This window comes from Lepidochelys kempii, chromosome 4 (assembly GCF_965140265.1).
Source record: "Lepidochelys kempii isolate rLepKem1 chromosome 4, rLepKem1.hap2, whole genome shotgun sequence".
NCBI lineage: Eukaryota > Metazoa > Chordata > Testudines > Cheloniidae > Lepidochelys > Lepidochelys kempii.
The window spans coordinates 71,528,794-71,551,588 of NC_133259.1; the positions used below are offsets into that span (position 1 = coordinate 71,528,794).

At 39.7% G+C, this 22,795-nt stretch overlaps 1 protein-coding gene across 3 annotated transcripts in view; it reads left to right on the forward strand.

Annotated features, from left to right (window-relative positions):
* Positions 1-22,795, forward strand: part of GALNT7 (polypeptide N-acetylgalactosaminyltransferase 7) — a 111,589-nt gene that overhangs the window by 32,332 nt on the left and 56,462 nt on the right. For all 3 annotated transcript variants that reach the window (XM_073341645.1, XM_073341644.1, XM_073341646.1), the window contains one exon: positions 13,745-14,205. In XM_073341645.1, the coding sequence (XP_073197746.1) occupies positions 13,745-14,205 (461 nt within the window). The remainder of the gene's footprint in view (positions 1-13,744; positions 14,206-22,795) is intronic.

Below are 22,795 nucleotides of genomic sequence, written 5' to 3' on the forward strand. Positions count from 1 at the left end.
CAAGATATATCCACGGATCTCTGTCTTTTAAAATTACAAATTACAGAACAGTCTTTCTCTTCATTAAAGCCTTTCTCTCTGGGGGAGAGGCATTGTTCAGAAGACTTCACTGGGGGGTATGTCTACACAGCTGATATTAAATTGCTGCTGCGGCAGCGCTTTAATGTGGCTGTGTAGTCGCGGCTCCAGCACTGGGAGAGAGCTCTCTGAGCACTGTGTTTAAAAAAAAAAAAGAAAAGAAAAGAAAAAACCACCTCTGCGAGGGGAATAGCTTATCTACACTGCCACTTTACAGCGCTGAAACTTGCATTGCTCAGGGGGGTGTATTTACACATCCCTGAGTGAGGAAAGTTTCAGTGCTGTAAGTGGCAGTGTAGACAAGCCCTGGATGTGAATGCGACAGCTTCTCTTTTCAAGGGCATCTCTGGTCCTGCAAGGAGGTCCTGCAAAGAAGGAGGGGAAAGAAAAGCGCCAACAAAACAAAAATCCTTATTGTAATATGTCAGTGCTTGAAATCTTTTTTTAACAGTTTGAGTTGTAGATACAGTATTACTAAAAATTCTGTAAGCTCACTTTTTTTTTTTCCATTTTAAAAGAATGCAAGCTTAGCTGGCATAGAAGATTTAGTTTGTCATCTTCCACATTTTGATAAATCTTGATATGGAGTCTTCAAAGCCCCTAAATTATTGTTCTTTTCAGATGTTCATTTACCAGACTGTGACAATGGACAAGGATTTATTTCCTAGTAGAACATGTTTACATGTTGCAGTCCTGTTTGCTGCCCCATGGCAGGATAGTAAATCTTGTGAGTTAACAGGTTTGCAACTTTTCTAGCTCTTCAGTCTGATCTACACTGGAAAGTTGTACTGGTATATTATTTCAGTTGGGGGTATGATTCTATTTTATCTACTGAAACAGTTATACCAGTACAATCCGTGGTAACAGGAATGCACTCATATCAGTAATAAGGTGCTTTATATCAGTATAACTTATTCTCCTTCCCATACAGGAATAAGCTGTGCTGGTATAAGCACTTTGATGTCAATATAACAGCATCCACCCCAGATGGTGGATGAGTGTTTGTACTGCTTAATTATATTAGTATAGTTTAGTTAAAGTGATACAACTGTGATGGTCTTACATTTTTCTCTTCCCCCAAACCCAGGGCAAATTTCATCATTTTTCCTGAGTGAAGGTATTTAAAACCATGCTATTATGGGACTGCAACATTCAGTCAACTGCTGTTGTGAAGGGGGTAGGAGGAAAATCATAGAAATACCTGGGTAGATTGATGTTGCCTTCCTGTTAAATTACACTCAACCCTGGCTCTCTTATGTTGTTCTAATCTGATTTAAATATGCCATTCAACTTGTCTCATGGCACAAAAGTCAAGAAAATAAGAGATTTCTGAATTGATTGTGACATATAAAATTAGTTGTTCCTGATTTATGCATAGCAACTTTATTCAGAACTCTGTTTGCAGTATTTTATCACCAGTATGGTATTTTCAAGGATTAACATTTTGAACAGGTGGTAGTTGATTGATATTAGGCATGAGTCACTTTAACCTTATGACAGGTTTCAGAGTAGTAGCCGTGTTAGTCTGTATTCGCAAAAAGAAAAGGAGTACTTGTGGCACCTTAGAGACGAACAAATTTATTTGCGCATAAGTTTTCGTGAGCTATAGCTCACTTCATCGGATGCATTATTATAATCTTATGGTTACCAATGAAATGTTAGAGATGGCATCCAACAAAGAGTTTTGTGAAATTGAAACATTATGAACACAAGCTACTTACAAAAAAAACAATGGCATGTCTACACTACAAAATTAAGTCGACCTAACTTACATCTGCATACAGCCGCCGCAGTAATTATGTCATTTGTTTGTGTCTACACTTTTGCTTCTTGAATCGGCGGTGTGCGTCCTCATCAGGAGTGCTTGCACCAATTGAACTCTCAGTGTGGGACATTGTGGGAAAGCTTCTGAAAGGCAGTAACTGTCAATGTAAGGAACGCAGTGTCTACGCTGATCCTGCTTCGACCTAACTACATCGACACTGACTCTATCCCTCTTGTGGAGGTGGAGTTATTAAGTTGGTGTAGCAGGCGATTTACATTGACAGGAGTGAAATTTTAGTGTAGACACTTACATAGTTAGGTCGACATAAATTGTCTTCCATGAACCTGACTCTATAGTGTAGGCCAGGGCTTAGGGTGCAGATTCATCTAGGTGCTGTCTTGGGAGTCGGGAGGAGACAAGTGAGGAGGCATGATGGTAGGGCATTTAATTCTCTTGCTTCACTGGTAATTGGACTGGATGCTTAAGTACTTTCTCCATAATGACTTGTTTCTCCCTTTGAGCATGGAAGACCGCTCCAGCTGCATGTTTGACCATATGGGCTACAAAGGGTGGCATCTTCCAATCTCTAGCAAATGGGATTGAGTAAAGTAACCCAAGACCTGAAATAACATACCTTCATGGTTTTGGCTCAAACTAAGTGTATTTTGTTATTTTAGTTCTACTTAAATGTTGGTTATCTTTAAATTTAAAGCTTATAAGTCCTCAGAAAATGTATTCAGTACTCCAAGGACATGCTTAAGGTTTGGGGATGGTTCACTATATTCTTCATACATAAAAAGAACTGAATCCCTTCTTTAAGTGCAGAACATAACCAAAAGTCCTAAATTATGGAGTGATGCGGTCCTCCATAATATTTTATTCTCTCAAATCTATTTCAACATGCCTCTTTCTATTTTTGCATGTTTTAGTAATTAGTAGTAGTGTCCACAATTTGTTTTTAGTGCTGTACAATCATACAGGAAGGCAAACATCCTGCCCAAATTTTTCAGTTTAAAAAAAACAAAGTACAGGTGAAAAGGTGGGGGAAAGGTGAAGATAAGTCTATGTATCTTTTCGTAGCCTAGTAAACAACTTTTGTCTTCTCCAACTTTGTGTAGGAAAAATCACTTTCTTTATAATCAAATATGGGATCATGGGGTACGGCCATTTTCAAAAGAAGCTACTTGTTTCTCAGTGGATATAGGGTAGGGGTAGGTGAACTTTTTGGCCCAAGGACCACATCTGGATATGGAAATTGTATGGTGGGCCATGAATGCTCATGAAATTGGGGGTTGGGGTGTGGGATGGGATGAGGGCTCTGGCTGGGGGTGCAGAAATGAGGAGTTCCGGGTGCGGGAGGGGACTCCGGACTAGGTCAGGGGGTTGGGATGTTGCGGGGGAGAGGACTCTGGCTGGGGGTGCGGGCTCTGAGGTTGGGCTGGGGATGAGGAGTTGGGAGTGCAGGAGGGTGCTCCGGGCTGGGACTGAGGGGTTCGGCGGGTGTGAGGGGGATCAGGGCTGGGGCATTGTAGCTGAATATAGTGTTGTAAACTCTCAGTTAGAATAAGTTGTTCTACTTGGATGCCTGTGGTACTTGCAGTCCAGTTACTTTCCAGATTTGTGCTTATTGTGTGACATGTAAGACGTAGAAAAACAGATTTGTTTGCAGATATATAACTTCAGCTTGCATATTGTTTGAAATGCATTGCATAGAAAATCAGAGTGATTCTACCTGGTTGTGGTTTTTTTGTCTTTAATAGAAAATTAGACTGTACTGTACAGTGTTGTAGCCTTATTGGTCCCACGATATTAGACAAGGTGGGTGAGGTAATATCTTTTATTGGAACAACTTCTATTGGTGAGAGAGATGAGCTTTTGAGCTTACACAGAGCTCTTCTTCAGGTCTGTACTATGATTGCATAAGCCTGCTTTTTATATACTGCAGGCTGGTAGGTGTACAACAGATAAAATGTGATGTAGATTGTATGCCCGTAGTACCAATAATTTTTTGTAGAATATTTTTATTTTTTGTGACCTCTTGAATTTTTTTCCCTTTGCTAGTCAGCTATTGTGCTTCTTATGACATGGGATGATATTGACAACTGCTGTGAACACTGTAAAGCAGGGCACTTTAGCCTTGACTTGGAATAGGGCCTCGGAAGCCAAAGTGAGCATGTGTGCCAAGGGGAATCATGGAGGAACTCAACTGGATGGGTTGTCAAGCCACTGCTGCTTCTCGTACTACAGAGATAGGGTGCATGCAGAGTGGCGGGGGGCAAGTACTGGCTGAGCAGGTAGAGAGGTCGACACTTCCTTCCTTAAATGAAGATAAATATTTTCTCAGTTACAAACTATAATGACAGCAGCTCTAGGAACCCAGAAATCTCACTTGCCTGAGTCTACCAAATCAGCCCCAGCTGGAAATTATCCATTAAAAGCTGCTTACATGCCTCAAAGGTCTGCCATCTCCATTGCTCAGTCTCCGGCTGTCTTTGGCTCCTACGTCCTTGCAAACTGAGCTATAATCCTGGCATCTTTGGGTTAGGGTCCTGTACCCCTGGTCTTTTCAGCTGTTTATGGTGTACTTTTAGATGATCAGCTAGCCAGACTCCCTAGTATATCTGGTTGAGCAGAGGGGAAATACTTGAGTATTTTGTCTAGCGCATTGTGGAAGTGGTAGGCTTCCTACCCAGACCTGGATCTTCTGCGTTTTTTTTTATTTTTATATTTTTTATTTTTATTTTTGAAAGCTCTTTTAAGCTTATACGTTTGTCTCACCAATGCATTGTACTGTGTAGAACTTCAGCAAGCAGCTTGGACATCCAGTTATACACCAGTATATTTATAGAGTCTACCTGCTCTTTTTGGATGTGTGCCACACCCTATAACATGATTGGAGCTTGAACGTCTGTCTCTGTCCATCTGGAAGGACATTCATGAGATGTTCTTTGTTCTTGAGATCTCAGTATGAGAGGGAAGAATTGAGTTATCAGCAAGTTGTTGCAGATCAGTTTTTTAAAAGTCTGGAAATAGCTCACAGTTGTCTATGGTGAATGCAATACTGTTTGTATGTGGAAATCGCTTCTGACCAAGTTGATCCCAGTGGAGTGTAGAAACTAGTAGACTAAGCTACCTTACTTTAATATAGTAATAGGAGGACAATTTGCAGTTTGGCAGTTACAAACGTATCTGTGGAACAAGACTGAGGCTGGATCTAGTCTTCCTTCTGAAACTGTACAATTGTAAACCACCTGGAATACTTTTGTGTGTGGATGTGGAGCATGTTACAAATATTTTAGGTGAACAAAAGGTACTCACGTTTGTCTAGATCTAGAATATTTCTCTTGGTTCCACAACAGCATACACAAGTAATTTATTGTTTATATCCTTTAAATTTAGTGGGTTTGTTTTTTGAATGGTATGCTGTATTTTTACAACAGGAACCTCATTTGTCTCCAACAGTATAAGTTGTTGCGAAGAAATTAATATGATTAATATATAAGATTTTTAATTGCCATGTCTAAGATGACTATCTTTGTGGGTGTTTGTGAAGCACTTTCTCCAGCAAAGATATAATTGAAATATTCTATGTGAATACATTTTTGTTTCACAAATAGTTGCTCAGTGGTTCTTATGTTAAGGTTTCTCACTTGGGTAAGCACGAGAAAGTTCTTTGTAAGGATTGCTTACCTTCCTGTGCTTCACACATCACAAAGTAACCAAGTTAGCACAGTGACTTAGCATTCTATGTGTTTTGGATAGACATGTAAACTTTAACTTAAATTCTATCTAACAAAAACCACAGTGTAGAATCAGGCAAGATTAGAATAAAATTGCAATTATGTATACTTTTTTAAACTATAGTTATAAGGCTTCACAAGTTCTAAGATTTACTATAGAAGAGGTAGTCAATAGGTGGACTGCAGGCCATATCCGGACTGTCAGACACTTTTGAACGGACCACGGAATCTTTTTATTTACTACTTCTTATCATTATTGTTTTTTACTTCTCTGGAGTCTGGTCTATGATGATACCTTGACCAAGAAATCTGGATCTTGACAAAAAATAATTGACTACCCCTGCTGTAGAATCTAGTCAACACAAATGCTTGTATATTCTGTCTTCTGTGGAAATTATGAAAGGTCACAGATCTAGCTTTTAGAGTTGGCAGGTTTTTATCAATGTACAGCATGGGAAGAGAGGGTAAGATGCAGACAGGGTTTGCTCAGATACCATGGTGATGGGCAACTATATAAAAACCTAGATAAGTTGCAGTGCCAACATTCTTCTTTAGCTGAAATGCTCTTAGGCCCAAATTCTGCTTTGATTTTACACCCTATACAATCCCACTGACTCTTATGATCTTGCATGTAATTGATGTCAGGGTCGAGTTTCTCTGAAGACTCAGGAGACTTCTAAATTCTGCTTTTATACTGGATCACATGATGATTAATCCAGTGATCTGCAGTCATACAAGTTATTTTTGGATTTTCACAGGTTACCCCCTTTCACCTTAGCTGAGGAGTTTGTTTTGTTTTATTTCTTTGAAATTAGTAGCCATCTACAATGAAATCTGTTTCCAAATATCAGACTTGTTAGATATGTTGGTTCTCTCCAATGCCTGTTTTGAGCCTACCTCTTGAGCAGTCTTCCATATGCTTGTCATAGCTGTTTTTCTTGTGTTGCACTTTCTACAGAGTGCAGCGTGCTGATGGCCAAGTGAAATATACAAAAAATCCTAATCTCTTGAATGTCAGTCTGGTAGTTCAGGCCCAACATTTCTGTGTTTCTGTATCCTGTGATCATTTTGGTTATATGAGCATCGTTTCATTTCATTTTTTATCCCAGCAGCACCAGTCTCCTCTCTCGAACACAAAATGTACATTTTAAAAAAGTTTTATGCAGCAATATTCAAACACAATGGAAAGTCCTTATTTTGATAGTTGCGGGGTTAAATGTTCCACTGCAATCTACATACTACAGCTCTGTACTAGTGAATAAAGACCAGAAAGTAAAACTTAAATAGTAACAGACTGGTGTAAGTTCACTGTGCAAACAGAAAAAAATGCAAAATGAGAACTGCTGCATGAATAATGAAATGTAAATATGTTAATTAAAAATAAAATTGTTAACATTTTTGATGGTAGAACAAGATCCTAACGGGAACAGGGTTAAGAAATTAAGTTTAAAACAAAGTGTCCTTTGTAAGTACAGCCACAGGCTAGCATAGATTTTTTTTTTTTATTAAAGTACGTTAATTTACTTTCTCCAGTCCTCTGTACTGTAAACAGGATAAATCTCTGACCATTTTCCCAGATTTGTCAAAATGCTACACCCTGACACCTCCCACCCAGTTTCAAGTTAATCTGGTACTATTGTTTTTTGCATGAACAAAGAGCTGGACTGTATGTGGCTTAGGCAAGTGTAGGAAAATTAAAACTTTTAATGTGTTAAATGCATGCTGAAGTTTGTAGTGAAGTGTCTTGACTCAGCAAGCTGATGATATCCTGAGGTGGTCTCTACGGACACCCAAATATCTGCTAGATATTCCTCTTAGTAATTCTCTCTTAACCAATTTGAGATAAATACTAGTGTGTTAAGGGTGAATCTATTTGTATACATTGTGAATTTGTATACTTGGAATTTGAGTGTACTAACTGACACACTTTTAATTTCTTCCTCTCAATTTACTCTCTTCTTTCATTTTTTACACATTCAAGAGTTTTATCTAGCTATACATTCTTTTCGGTTCACCTTGGTTTCTTTTGAATATCATCAACCTTTCCTCTATTTTTAAATAAAAGTCTCCTGTTTTTGTTTAAGATCAAATTAGTACTTTGGACATTATTTCAGAAGTCTCTAGGTAGTCTATATTCTCAGACTGACTTACATACTCTGCTTTCATAGTTAGCATTTCTATTTTTTATATCTTTATTTGCAGCCATCAGATAAAGTCACATTTAGCCAATTGGCTAACTTTTCAGCCTTATGCAAGTCATGCCATTTTAAAAAATTTTTTTAACCCTGGATGATTTATAATAGTGCTTGTAAAAGAGAGTCTTCTAGTAGTGAGTAAAGCCACTTGTAGATGGCACAGGTTACTGTTGAATACCAGCAGCTCAGTGTTGCATCTCAGGTCTCATTTACTGTTAGGACATTGGGCTGTCGTTTTTGTTAATTTTGAGCCAGACAGTCCCCTTTTGTGGGGAAAAAATGCAAAGGAGAAAAACTAAGTAAAAATGACTCCTTAGTTTTAACTAGCTGAAATATTGATTCATATTCCCTTTAAGGGGATTAGGAAAACAGCATCAGGGGCTTGCATTCATGAGGAGCCAGAGGATTAGCAGGGAATCCAGGCTCCCAGCCCTACACCTCTTGGGGCATGCAGTTGGAGAGCCTCAGTTCTGTGACCTAGCGTTTTGGCTGTGCTTCCCTTTGACCACAACTCTATGCTACTCTTCATCTGAGTGGCTGTTGGTTATGGAGTTCTAATGCAACACTGACAATTGTTTTTACCATTCACAGAGACTGTTCTGATTTTTACCTGCCTTCTTATCCGTTCTGTAGAATAGGGAGAGAGGGTGCTGCAGAGGGGAACTTACAATGTAGACTCTCCTCCCTTTCTTCTCAGGCTTTTCCTCCAATTTTCTCTCCTTTGAAGTGGAAGAGAAGAGAGAATTTCTCTCTTTTTGAGTAATGAGTCTTTCTCATAGCTGTGCCTTCCAAGTTTGGTGTGAACATTTTAAAAACGGTTCAAGTGACTGTGACAGTACATTGCTCTTTGGTTGAGGCAGGCCAGATTCATTGATCAGATGAATTGAACTCTTTTGTTGGGTGGTCATTCATTAAAAAATGAAAAGCTCTGAAGGTTCCTAACTAAGGTGGTATTATTGAGGGGTGACAGCCAAAAGTAGTCACTCAGTTAACACGTGTTTTGTTATTTTGGAATCTTACGTAACTGTTGCATCAAGGCAGGTCTATAACTGCTTGATTTGGGTTGGACTGTGGCATGTGCATTAGATAACATTCCCTCTTTTTATATGAACAACCATAAATAATTCCAGTAGAGTGCTTGCTACCTTACAACCAGCCTCTCTTAAATCGCACTTACTCCATACCTCTTCTGAGTCTACTTACATTACATATATTTTTGTCATGCATACATAAATCTTTAGAGAAAACTTTAAACATAAACTTGGATTTAAATCATGCCTATTTATATTCTAGATAGTACTCCCCAAAGGTACAAAAAATATTTAGAATATTAGAAAAAGCATCAAGGAAATGCATCACAACACTATTTCTCACAAAAGAGCCACCAATTACAATATGACTAAATGAAATACAAGAAATGGAACATCTCTGCTGATAAACCAGAACTGATTTGAAGATTGCTGGGCTTCAGCCTGTGAACTCCTTCTAAAACACATTAAACACACCACTAACACTTTGAGCTGAATCTACTCTGTACTATATCTAGAAAGGTAGCTTTTTTCTTATTTATTGTACGTTCTGAATAAGTAACACCTATCTACTAACCAAATACACCTCTGCATTAAGGCCCTGATTCATAAAACCATGTAAGCATGTGCTTAAGTCTCAAAGTCAATGGGACATAAGCATGTATGTTAAGCACATACTTTGGTATTTTATTGTATTGTGGCCCAAATATTTGCATAACCAACTGTACAAATGCTTTACAAAGTACTAGTTGACCTTTTAGTTTACAATGTAACAATATTGCAACATATTGTTGTGGTATAATTTCACACAGTGTATCAATTTGGAATGAATTAGTCCAAAGGAAGAAAATATTCTTTCTACACTGGCAGAAGAAGCTACTGCTGTTAAAAGTGAGATTATCACTTCAACAGTCTCTGAATCCAAGTGCTTAAGTGACTTCCTCCAGTTCACTGGTGTGACTTTCTTTAAAACATCATCAGCAAACATATATTTATTGAATGGCTCACCCTTAGCTCTGAAGTTTATTATAGTTGGCATTATGGAGAGATGATTGCTGGATGTCCATGTCATAACCAACTCCTCCTCTTCAGCAGTTAAGGTGTGACCCTGGTACCGAGTATTGAGAATATTTGCAAGAAAATGATCTGGAGATAGTGCTTGTCCCATTCATTTTTTTAATGCTTGTAATTTAACTCTGTCATTGAGATCTTAAAAAGAGAAATATGCACTCAGTTTCTTCTTTCAACAGTGTCAGCAAAAAACAGCTATTTCCCTGCATTTTGTTCAAGGCTACAGAAATAGGGTTCAGGGTACTCAGCACGTGTTCGACATTTCTCTTAAGCCCGATGTTGAGAACTTTGGCTGTGACAGTGCCATCTATTTTTTCACAATTTTGTTCACAAACTGTTATCAGATTAGGCCAGTTTTTGATATAGTGCTCAAAACAGTCCACTGCTGAGTTCCATCACACGTCTTGTGGGAGAGTTAGCTTGGTTCCTCCCACTTTTTTCAGAGCAGCTGCTGCAAAGTGGTTGTTACGGAAGTATTTTGCAATTTCAACAACATTAGCCTTTATTTCTGGAACACTGAAGTCTTTGGCTAAGACATGTATCAAATGAGCACTGCAACCGTATGTTCTTAGCTTGGGACACTCTTCTAAATAATTTCTTCTCATTTTGGATACATTTGCAGCATTGTCTGTGACCAAGCTCCGTACTAGACATTTGAATTTTTTTCTGCAGTTTGTTATAGCTTTTACTGCTACTTCTTGTAAGTAGTCTGCCGGGTGTGCATTTCCTGATGTATCAATTGTTTCTGTAATGAAGACATAAGCACATACAACAGGATCATTGTGGACACTGCTCCACCCATCAAGACTCAGGTTAACAGTTTTATCCTCTAGACCTTTTACACACTGCTCAATTTCTCTTTCATACACTTTATCCAGCAATTTGCCTGCGACATCTGCTCTGTTGGGTGGACTGTATCCTTGTCTTAATGACGGAACTATGTTAATTAAGTGTGATTTCTCAATCACATGGAAAGGAGAGTTTCTTGCATAAACAAACCAGGCAATTTTTTCATCAATTACCTCTTTTTGTAATCTCCTGGTTCTTATCACAAACTTATCTATGGTTGTTTCTGGATGATGGATATTTTTGGCTACAGGTGATGTGCTATAGCTATGTGACATACATGACGTGACTGAAACACTATCATTGGCAGATGACTCTGAAATGATGGTGACCTTGAAGATGGATAGTGTTCAGAATCCTGTATGTTGAGGATGGATTCTCCTAAACAAAATAAGTCAATGCAGTTATTTAATTATTATTACCATACTGCTCATTTAGTATTACTCATTGCATTCACTGACAGTACTACTTTAAAGGTGAAAGTGAAAAAGGAAGATCTGCCTATTTCAGCTATTTATTTTTTATCACAGCTGCATCAAAAATGATAGTACCATAGAGTAACAACTATATTTTTCCCTCAAACATGAGAATTCAAGAATAGTCCTGAAGGAAGACAGGCAGTCCTTAAAGAAAGAAGTATAAAATAGGAAAGTTTACCAACCTGAAGATCCTGCATGTTCAGACATGTTCCTTTCCTCATCTTCAACGCAGCTTCCTCCTGAGAAGGAACACTTCTCGTGATGTTGTTTCATTTGGGCAACCAGGCTTTGCATTTCTTTGTTGCACTGTTTTCATTTCATTCCTGTCTTACCCCAGGTAGAGGAACTTCATTAAACTTCATTGGGTCTCTTTTATGGCCTGCTGCCATTATAGGTTTTCCCTTCTAGTGAGAGAATGGTATGGTAGATCTCAAATCAATGAAGGTACACTCAGAAAGACCTCAAAACTTCTGGAATATGCTGCCCAAACAGTTTCACTTTTTTGTTTTTACTGCCTGTCCCTCTCTTCTCACATTTAGCACCAGATTACTTCTCCTTGTCCAGATCTAGTCTGCCCCCAACAATCTTCTATTCATGAAACTGTGCACTTTTAGAGAGAGGTAAGGGATTGACTCTGTGTACACAAATTTGCAGAGGGACAATAGGATTGAGGTCTATTATTTCTTACCTCTCTCTATTTTTTTTTATTTTATTTAAAAACATTTTGCTGTTAACAAGCATGTTATCTCTGGAGAAACAAATCCACAGTTTGAGAACTGCAAAACTAATAATCTCTGATAGTATCTTCTAGGCCGAGCACTGAGTCACATTGGGTAGATAGAAAGATTAACCTAAATAATCTATACAGAAGACCCTGGAACCCCATAAAATTGGGTCCCTAATCCATGAACTATTGGAACTCATTTACAAAACTCTTCTTAAACATTACATGAATATATTGTCTCATACTATAGCATTAGAATTTATAATCCCTATTCCATGATGAGAGATCTTTGAGCTATAATGTATCTTAATTAAAACTATCTTTAGAAAGGTTCTTTCCTCAAAATCCAATTTTTATCCACCCTGGTTGTAGTGTGCTTCCAAGTCTTAGACTGAATCAAGTAGATAAAGAATGTCCTGGACTGACAGTAAATCATGTGGGAGTTTGGAAACTGCCTTAAGAAACAAGTGACGTAATCTCTAATTAATTAATCTCTGATTACAGATTTGGCTATTAATTAGCTCAGCACCACTCAAATTGTTGCCCTCAGAATCTGGGATTTTAGTAGCAACTTTGGTAGGTGATGAGTCTTTTTTTTTTTAATTGCTAGAATCCAGTGAATATGAAGAGTATCATGTAGGTTCCCTCTACATCAATGCCTACAACTTCTGTTTTACAAGGTGATATGAATGAGTAAGATAATTTATAACATTGTTAACTAACTAAGGAATTTTCTTTTTAAGTCTTGTCACTTTTGGAGGCTTCTTCATTCTATAAACCAGTCCTTCATTGGTTATACACTGACATTTCCTTCTGTCTACAGTAGGACCTCCCTCTTGATTTCCAGTGGCAGTCGTGAGAGGATATTTTTCATGGTAGCTTTTACTCTTTTCACCAGTCCCCTCTGGTGTATGTATGTTTCTTGTTGTTTTTATTTGTGTTTTGCTTTATTTCTTTCATGGCAGCTTTGTTACCTCCTTGCAAAATGTGCCCCAACACATGCTGAGCTACTTCCCTGTTGTCTTGGCCTTGTAAGATTTCCTCAAAAGTATCAGTTATAGATGGAAGTGTAGTTGTAGTAGTCTAATAACTTGTTTCAGCTACTTGGTTCATTAATAATTTCTGCATGTATTAAAATAACCCTGGTGCAACAGACTCTTGATCAAATTTTCTACTTTGTTTGCCAGCTGTTACGTTGGCTTAAATGCTTTCATCAGTGTTCTAGGAAAAATTAAACTTTATCGTTATTCCTGTTTTCTTCACAATTTGAAGAAATCTTAACAATAGGTCCTAAATAATGGCCTTTGTGGGATTTTCAGATGCACTCAACATTACCCTAATTGTACTCCCATTGAATTCAGTGGGAGCAAAGTTAGGTCAATACTGAACACTTTTGAAAATCCTGCCCTTTGTATCTAGTGTAAACACTGAGCCCCTTTTAAAAGGTGCTATAGAATAGTAAAGCATTATTAAATAACTCAGTGTTCTTTACCAAACCATTTTATAAATGGGAGAAATTCAGCCAGAGAGAGTAAGTGGGATTTGTGGAAGTGCCTAAGAGAATTAGGAGAACTGGTCCTGTTAGAAGTCCCCAGTAACTCTCTCTCCAAGCATGTGGCAGTTGCTGGTAGAACCTAAAGTCCAATCTGTAAACAATACTTGCTTGCTACTACTGTTTAATTACTACTTTAGTACTGAGTATCAGCATATAAAGTTTAGGATTTAAAAAACTGAGTTCTATATTTATCATAGTTTGTAATGGTTTCCTGGTGTGTGTGTGTGTGTGTGTGTGTTTGTTTTTTTTTAATATACATATAGGAGGACAAAGAAGCGAAGAATCCCGTGCCAGACAAAGGAAACCATGGACTAGCTCCAGGAAATGAGAGATTCAAACCTGTGGTACCCTGGCCTCATGTCGAAGGCATGGAAGTGGACTTAGAATCTATTCGAAGAAAAAATAAGGCCAAAAATGAACTAGAACATCATGTTGGTGATAACAATCAGCAGAACATCATGCAGAGGCAATATCTCACATTTAAGCCTCAGACATTTACATACCATGATCCTGTTTTACGACCTGCAATCCTTGGTAATTTTGAGCCCAAAGAACCTGAGCCTCATGGAGTTGCTGGTGGCCCTGGAGAGGAAGGCAAGCCATATGTATTAGGACCAGAATACAAAGAATCCATTCAAGCCAGCATTAAAGAGTTTGGGTTTAATATGGTGGCAAGTGATATGATCTCACTAGATCGGAGCATTAATGACTTGCGTCAAGAAGAGTAAGCAGACTTCTAATTTTTTGTTCTTGTTTTGTTGTTGTTGAAGGATTGGATAAATTTTTTACATGTGTTTTAACCACATCTTTAAAACTATAGATTAGATGACAGGTTTCAGAGTAACAGCCGTGTTAGTCTGTATTCGCAAAAAGAAAAGGAGTACTTGTGGCACCTTAGAGACTAACCAATTTATTTGAGCATAAGCTTTCGTGAGCTACAGCTCACTTCATCAGATGCATACTGTGGAAAGTTTAGAAGATCTTATATACACACAAAGCATGAAAAAATACCTCCTCCCACCCCACTCTCCTGCTGGTAATAGCTTATCTAAAGTGATCACTCTCCTTACAATGTGTATGATAATCAAGGTGGGCCATTTCCAACACAAATCCAGGTTTTCTCATCCCCCCCCCCCCTCCCCACACACACAAACTCACTCTCCTGCTGGTAATAGCTTATCCAAAGTGACCACTCTCCTTACATTGTGTATGATAATCAAGGTGGGCCATTTCCAGCACAAATCCAGGGTTTAACAAGAACGTCAGGGGGGTCGGGGGTAGGAAAAAACAAGGGGAAATAGGCTACCTTGCATAATGACTAAGCCACTCCCAGGCTCTATTCAAGCCTAAGTTAATTGTATCCAATTTGCAAATGAATTCCAATTCAGCAGTTTCTCGCTGGAGTCTGGATTTGAAGTTTTTTTGTTGTAAAATAGCGACTTTCATGTCTGTAATCGCGTGACCAGAGAGATTGAAGTGTTCTCCGACTGGTTTATGAATGTTATAATTCTTGACATCTGATTTGTGTCCATTTACTCTTTTACGTAGAGACTGTCCAGTTTGACCAATGTACATGGCAGAGGGGCATTGCTGGCACATGATGGCATATATCACATTGGTGGATGTGCAGGTGAACGAGCCTCTGATAGTGTGGCTGATGTTATTAGGCCCTGTGATGGTGTCCCCTGAATAGATATGTGGGCACAGTTGGCAGCGGACTTTGTTGCAAGGATAGGTTCCTGGGTTAGTGGTTCTGTTGTGTGGTATGTGGTTGCTGGTGAGTATTTGCTTCAGGTTGGGGGGCTGTCTGTAGGCAAGGACTGGCCTGTCTCCCAAGATTTGTGAGAGTGTTGGCTCATCCTTCAGGATAGGTTGTAGATCCTTAATAATGCGTTGGAGGGGTTTTAGTTGGGGGCTGAAGGTGACGGCTAGTGGCGTTCTGTTATTTTCTTTGTTAGGCCTGTCCTGTAGTAGGTGACTTCTGGGAACTCTTCTGGCTCTATCAATCTGTTTCTTCACTTCCACAGGTGGGTATTGTAGTTGTAAGAATGCTTGATAGAGATCTTGTAGGTGTCTGTCTCTGTCTGAGGGGTTGGAGCAAATGCGGTTGTATCGCAGAGCTTGGCTGTAGACGATGGATCGTGTGGTGTGGTTAGGGTGAAAGCTGGAGGCATGTAGGTAGGAATAGCGGTCAGTAGGTTTCTGGTATAGGGTGGTGTTTATGTGACCATCGTTTATTAGCACTGTAGTGTCCAGGAAGTGGATCTCTTGTGTGGACTGGACCAGGCTGAGGTTGATGGTGGGATGGAAATTGTTGAAATCATGGTGGAATTCCTCATGGGCTTCTTTTCCATGGGTCCAGATGATGAAGATGTCATCAATATAGCGCAAGTAGAGTAGGGACGTTAGGGGACGAGAGCTGAGGAAGCGTTGTTCTAAATCAGCCATAAAAATGTTGGCATACTGTGGGGCCATGCGGGTACCCATAGCAGTGCCGCTGATCTGAAGGTATACATTGTCCCCAAATGTAAAATAGTTATGGGTAAGGACAAAGTCACAAAGTTCAGCCACCAGGTTAGCTGTGACATTATCGGGGATAGTGTTCTTGACGGCTTGTATTCCATCTCTGTGTGGGATGTTGGTGTAGAGGGTTTCTACATCCATAGTGGCCAAGATGGTGTTATCAGGAAGATCAACGATGGATTGTAGTTTCCTCAGGAAGTCAGTGGTGTCTCGAAGGTAGCTGGGAGTGCAGGTAACAGCCAAGCTCTGCGATACAACCGCATTTGCTCCAACCCCTCAGACAGAGACAGACACCTACAAGATCTCTATCAAGCATTCTTACAACTACAGTACCCACCTGCGGAAGTGAAGAAACAGATTGATAGAGCCAGAAGAGTTCCCAGAAGTCACCTACTACAGGACAGGCCTAACAAAGAAAATAACAGAACGCCACTAGCCGTCACCTTCAGCCCCCAACTAAAACCCCTCCAACGCATTATTAAGGATCTACAACCTATCCTGAAGGATGAGCCAACACTCTCACAAATCTTGGGAGACAGGCCAGTCCTTGCCTACAGACAGCCCCCCAACCTGAAGCAAATACTCACCAGCAACCACATACCACACAACAGAACCACAACCTAGGAATCTATCCTTGCAACAAAGTCCGCTGCCAACTGTGCCCACATATCTATTCAGGGGACACCATCACAGGGCCTAATAACATCAGCCACACTATCAGAGGCTCGTTCACCTGCACATCCACCAATGTGATATATGCCATCATGTGCCAGCAATGCCCCTCTGCCATGTACATTGGTCAAACTGGACAGTCTCTACGTAAAAGAGTAAATGGACACAAATCAGATGTCAAGAATTATAACATTCATAAACCAGTCGGAGAACACTTCAATCTCTCTGGTCACGCGATTACAGACATGAAAGTCGCTATTTTACAACAAAAAAACTTCAAATCCAGACTCCAGCGAGAAACTGCTGAATTGGAATTCATTTGCAAATTGGATACAATTAACTTAGGCTTGAATAGAGACTGGGAGTGGCTTAGTCATTATGCAAGGTAGCCTATTTCTCCTTAATTTTTCCTACCCCGCTCCCCCCCCCCGTCCCAACGTTCTTGTTAAACCCTGGATTTGTGCTGGAAATGGCCCACCTTGATTATCATACACAATGTAAGGAGAGTGGTCACTTTGGATAAGCTATTACCAGCAGGAGAGTGGGGTGGGAGGAGGTATTTTTTCATGCTTTGTGTGTATATAAGATCTTCTAAACTTTCCACAGTATGCATCCGATGAAGTGAGCTGTAGCTCACGAAAGCTTATGCTCAAATAAATTGGTTAGTCTCTAAGGTGCCACAAGTACTCCTTTTCTTTTTACAGAATAGATGAAGCCAAATAAGATCTCTTGTGTTAGAAGACTTCCTGTTACATCATACTGAACACTTCCCTGGGTTCTTATTTTACTTAATCTTTTCTTGAATATTAATCTCGATTGATTGCCCTTCTGAAGTAGTCCATTCTCATGCCTGATCACTTGAATTAGGATATCTTGGGTCAGCCACTTCTTTAATTACCCTCTTTTATTTTTAATCTCTCATCAAGATTTTTTAATATTGTGAATAAGCCTTTTTATGTCCTTTTAAAGTTTGCACAGAGGATTACAACACTTCCTCCTCCCATCACTCCGCAAGCCCTCTAAAGAGAGCTCTTTCTAACAGAAAACCAAAACTAAGAAATATATTCTTTCCCTTGCTGTATGCACCTATAACACTGATTACCTGCCTACGTCCACAGAACTATTTATCTGCCATAGAGGTGTTTAGAACTCAAAGCTGACATCAGCATAATCTTCCTAACCACTTTGCTTATTGCATATTGTAGTGAAGGAAACTGCTCTAGAGATTTAAATTCCTTGCTCTGGTATGTAGGGGTTTTGGGGTATATTTTGGTGGGGCTTGGGAGTTTTTAACAATTTCTTCCAATTGCTGTACAGATAATCTTTCTAGCAGCTCGAGAAGGCTGGATTGTGTTCAGTCTTCACATTTTCATTATTAAATCTGTGTTAAGAAAAGGTCCTCTGAGTTCAATATATTGATCACTGCAAAATCATTTACCACTATTATCTCTCTTTTTTTTCTCTGTTTGCTATGTGAAATATGGTACTTGTCTATCTCATTCCCTTGCCATCCCCATATGTGGAGCTGTACCAACCACAGGACTTGAAGCCAAGCTCTGGATTGTGTGTCTCAGCTGTGGCATTTGAATCATTGGTTGAGTGATTGGTTACTGTAGCGCCACCCGTGTATTTTCTGATGAGTGTTTTCCACTCCAGGAGCTGAGACATAGTCAGCCATCTGCTAACCTGACTCATACTTTTACATCTTCTGTTGTTTGAATTTACTGCCTGTTGTATGCTTGTTAAAAAAGAAAAGGAACATATTCTGAATGAACTGCATAGAAACTACAGCATTTTTTCCCCCATCTTCTTTTTTTTGTGCTGAGGGCCACAGATTCATTACAATGGGTACTTCTGCCTGCTTGCAGCTTGGGGGCGGTTCCCTGCAGTTTCCTCCACAGTGGCAAGCAGCTCAGCGAGACCTCTTTACCGCAGAGCTTTTCTGAGGAAATTTCCAAACATTATTTCAAGTGTTTATAAGATCATCTGAAGAATTTGTTTATTTCCCAGATATGTCCCAGGGCTGCTTTTGATTTATGCAGAGAATGACCCATCAGCTTCACTTTACCTTCTGAGGTGTCTGCAGCAGCTGCTCCCCCTGCAGGCTTCAGGGAGAGAGCTCTACCAAGAAAAGCCAGAGGCGGAAGGAAGGGTCTGTATCTCCCCGCTCTCCCCCTGCCATTAAGTGTCTTGCTGGGGAGCAAGAGTGTAGTTTCCCTTCACAGCCTAGGCTGGGTGGGGGTCACATTGGACTCTCTTCTCTGGGTCAGAAAGGATTTGAGCAGACTGGGAAAAAACTGGCATCAGGGAAAGCAGCTCCCATCTCCATGGGGGGGGTGAAGCCAGAATGGCAGTGCACTTGAGTCCCAATAGCCCCCACCAACATCCACACCTTTGACTGCAGAGCTTGGTTAGCCCCCATCCACACACACACTTTCCTCTCCCTTCCCCACCCTGAGTCCCCTTGGATTGGGGATGGAGACACTGGATACCACACAGATGCTGCCAACACTTGAGAGTGCAGTAAGGGGCCTTTTGGTTCAGCTCTCTCTACTCTGCGGCCAACTTCATCCTCCTTCTGAAGCAGGATTATGGGGACAAAATCCCAAAGGGAGAAATAAAATGAGTAATAAAATCAGTGCTGGGTTCTCCTGCTCACCTCACAGAATGCAGCATGGTCAATCAGTGCAGAAAAGATAGTCTATAGATGTGCTGATTCTTTTAGGCATGCAAACACGCAATCCCACAAAGGCAGTTCTTCCTTCTAAGGAGACCAACTGCCAAAATCAGAGTTTGAGAATCAAATAGTAAACTATATTTAAAATACAAAAAAAGAAAGAATTGAGCCTCTTTCAGGCAAGACAGCATTGAATATTGTGCAGCTTACATTTAGGAAGTCTATGGGGGCCTGAGACAAGCTATAGCTAGCTATCCCTCCTCATGCACCCTGGAAAAATGTAACAGAGGGATAGGGGTTTCCCACTGTCCCCAGAAGACGGAGAAAGTATCTGACTTGCATCCCCAGCTGTTGCTGTGGTTCAATATGCCCTAAGGTCCAGGCTGTTGTTCCCAACTTGAGTTGTAGATTGCCATGTATCACCACCACCTCCACTTCTTCCTCCCAGCTCATGCTATGGAGCAATCAGAGGGACAGCAGTCCAGATGTGAAAGAACTGGTAGGCTGTAAGCATCTTCTTGACTTACCATTTCTTTCATTTTACTCTACTCTTTCACCAGCCTCCATTTTATAAGACCGGAAAGCTGCTTGGTTTGCACACATCAAAACTTAACTTGGTATCTGTACTGAAGAGAAATGCAACTATTTTTCCTGGTAGTCAGGGACACAGTGTTTCTAACTGAGGGAGACTTTTACTTGAAAGAGTGGCCTACCCCTCTGGATCTTCACAGGCAGTCAAGTCCAAGCATACATCAGTTCAGCCCCTCCTCTAGGAATGAAAACTCTCAGGTGACATCAGGCCAACAAAAAAACCCGAACTAATATGATCTGTCATCTGACAATCTGAGTCTTCCTCTTATTCTACTGGCAGGTGAAAAGTCCAGTTTAACTACTATGATAAACCAATGAAACAGAGCCTTGAGTTCTTCCAGGAGGGTTTTACTATGGTGGTATGAGGGTCCAAACAAAAGGTCAAGACTCTGTGGTATAACATTCTCAGCCTTTACAAGAAAAGGAAATTTAGCATAAATCCCAACATGAGATGCTTCCTTAGGGCATCAACTTTATTCCTACTCCACAAGGTCATAGAGCACGACCTTGGAAATTCATTTTGCACTTTGCAGCAGTACTCAGATTGAACCCCTGCAGAAAGATTCCTTATACTTTCTATCCACTAATGTAGGCCTCCTGATGGCTCCTATGTCCAGATCAGATTGTGGGGGGAGGGCCTTGAAATTGAGCTTTCTCTAATGAAAGCCAATATTATACTTTTAATTCTGGCAGTAGTCCTTTCAACAGTCATCACATCCATTCTCTATGCAAATTCAAGAAATAGTCTTCCTTCAATTAAGCATCAAAGTCAAGGCCTTATGAGAACTGACCATTTCAGGGCAGAGTAGTCATCTCTCCAGTATTGAAATCTGCTAGACAGCACATGGCTATCAATACATAAATTCACCAAATTCTTCATATTGATTATCCAGTCTTAACCAATGCCATTTACATTCTTTTGGCAGAAGTCTTCTCCTTAGTCATGCCTAAGTGCATGAGAAGATGGATAAGATATTTATGGATAATCTACCTCATTTTGGATGTCCATGGTTAAAGGGTGATCCTGCTTCCCACTCTGAAGCCACGGTGCTCTGAAAATCCTATTGTAATGGATCTGTGTACTTTAGCATGAAGAGGAATTGGAAAATTTATCAGTGCTTCTCCTCAAAATTTCTTTCTTCAAATAATAGGATCCACAGATCCAGTCCATCCTAAGTACAAATGGATCATCCAGAATAGTGACAGAAACTGATATCCAAGGATTTGGGTTTGTAGTCATTAGATAGGATTTACCTTGCCCCGCAGTAAGAGAAATTGTTGTTGTGCTTTTTACCTAAAGTATATTTAATACAATCTGTAAGTGAGGAAGGAAGATTTGAACTATGCTGGCTGTGGAAGTTTTCTCAACTGGAGGGAACTTTTGGAGGTGAGGCATTCTTGGGCTGCTAGTGCCTGACAGTCTCTCCCGCCTCCACACTGAAAGCCGACTTAAATACCCATTGTCGCAGATCTGTGGACCTTACTACTCGAAGAAAGAAAATTTTCAGGTAAGAATGGATGAATTTTCCTATTACCTGAGTTAAGCAAACCATTGTTTCATCTTGCCTCACGTGGTGATTTTCTGTAAAATAGTAGATGTTTCTAAAACTACTCAGTATGTAGATGTGTCTCGCATGCAAAGCAAATGTGTGGTTTTTCTAGCTTTTTTTTAGTATAAAGCACACTTTTTTTTTTTTTTTAACTGTGCCTTAACCCCCAAGAAACCATTGAAATTGGAGCTGGATACTCTAGTTTTATTTCAAATTACTCACACAAACCTACATTAAAAACATTATTAAGCTTGCAAAATCATGCACTCAGAAGTTAGGACATGCCAGTATTAAGATTGCCTGGTCTTGAGGGAGCGTCCACCATTGCTCTGTGGGGATGGTGTATGCACAATCCTGTCAGTATAGGAGCTGAGATAGGCTTAAGTATGCTTAGTGAGGATGGATTCTTCAGAGATTAAATCAGCTCAAATCTAAGTAATATCTGCTGAGCATGTGCAAACTGCAATTTTTTTCCACAAAGGCTTATAATTTGGCCAAATATAGGTGGATTTTCATGGTGACCGCACCAGGCACATCTCTGACACAATTACTACAATCCCAGTGAAATTTCAAGTCCCTGCTCCCAAGCATTGGGGTGCTAGAGTTCTTAGAGAAAGTTGCCAGAATTTTTTTAATATGGGCAAAACAACGTATTTTTCCCTTACCTCGTTCTCTGAAATGACTGAACCACGTTGGCTGAAAATTTCCAAAAAAAAAAAAAAAAATTTGAAAGAGAAATATACCCAGCATGTAAAATTCCAACACAAACTGTTAGTTTGTGGAAGTCATTAACAATTGAACACAAAAACTTATAATGTCAGTGTCAGGTATAGTGTCAGGCAAACTTAACAATAGGTGGTGCTAACAGTCCTGCATATAAAACTACGCTGCAGAATGTATCCAAGACTGAAACAACAGGACTTTGACATTTCATATCCTTAAGAAAGCTGTGTACACACTGCATTAATTAAAGCAGTAATTTTACTGCTTGAAACTTTTACTCTTGTGATTGTCAGTGAGGTAACAAAGTTCTCCTATTAAAACAACATATTTGATAGAATAACCTAAAATCCATATGTGGCTTCCTTTTGGTAGAGAGAGTTCACTGTGCTAAGTTAATTCAAACCAAATACAATGTAAAATGAGTATTTGTATTAGAAACTTAAATCAAGAAATATTCTCTTAGGGTATACTATGAATAAATAATACTTTAGAAACTCCCTGTCTGTCCTATTTACTAATTTTTATCTTATGTTAGAGCCCTTAGGCCAGAGATGTTCATTCTGTTGATCAGATTATAT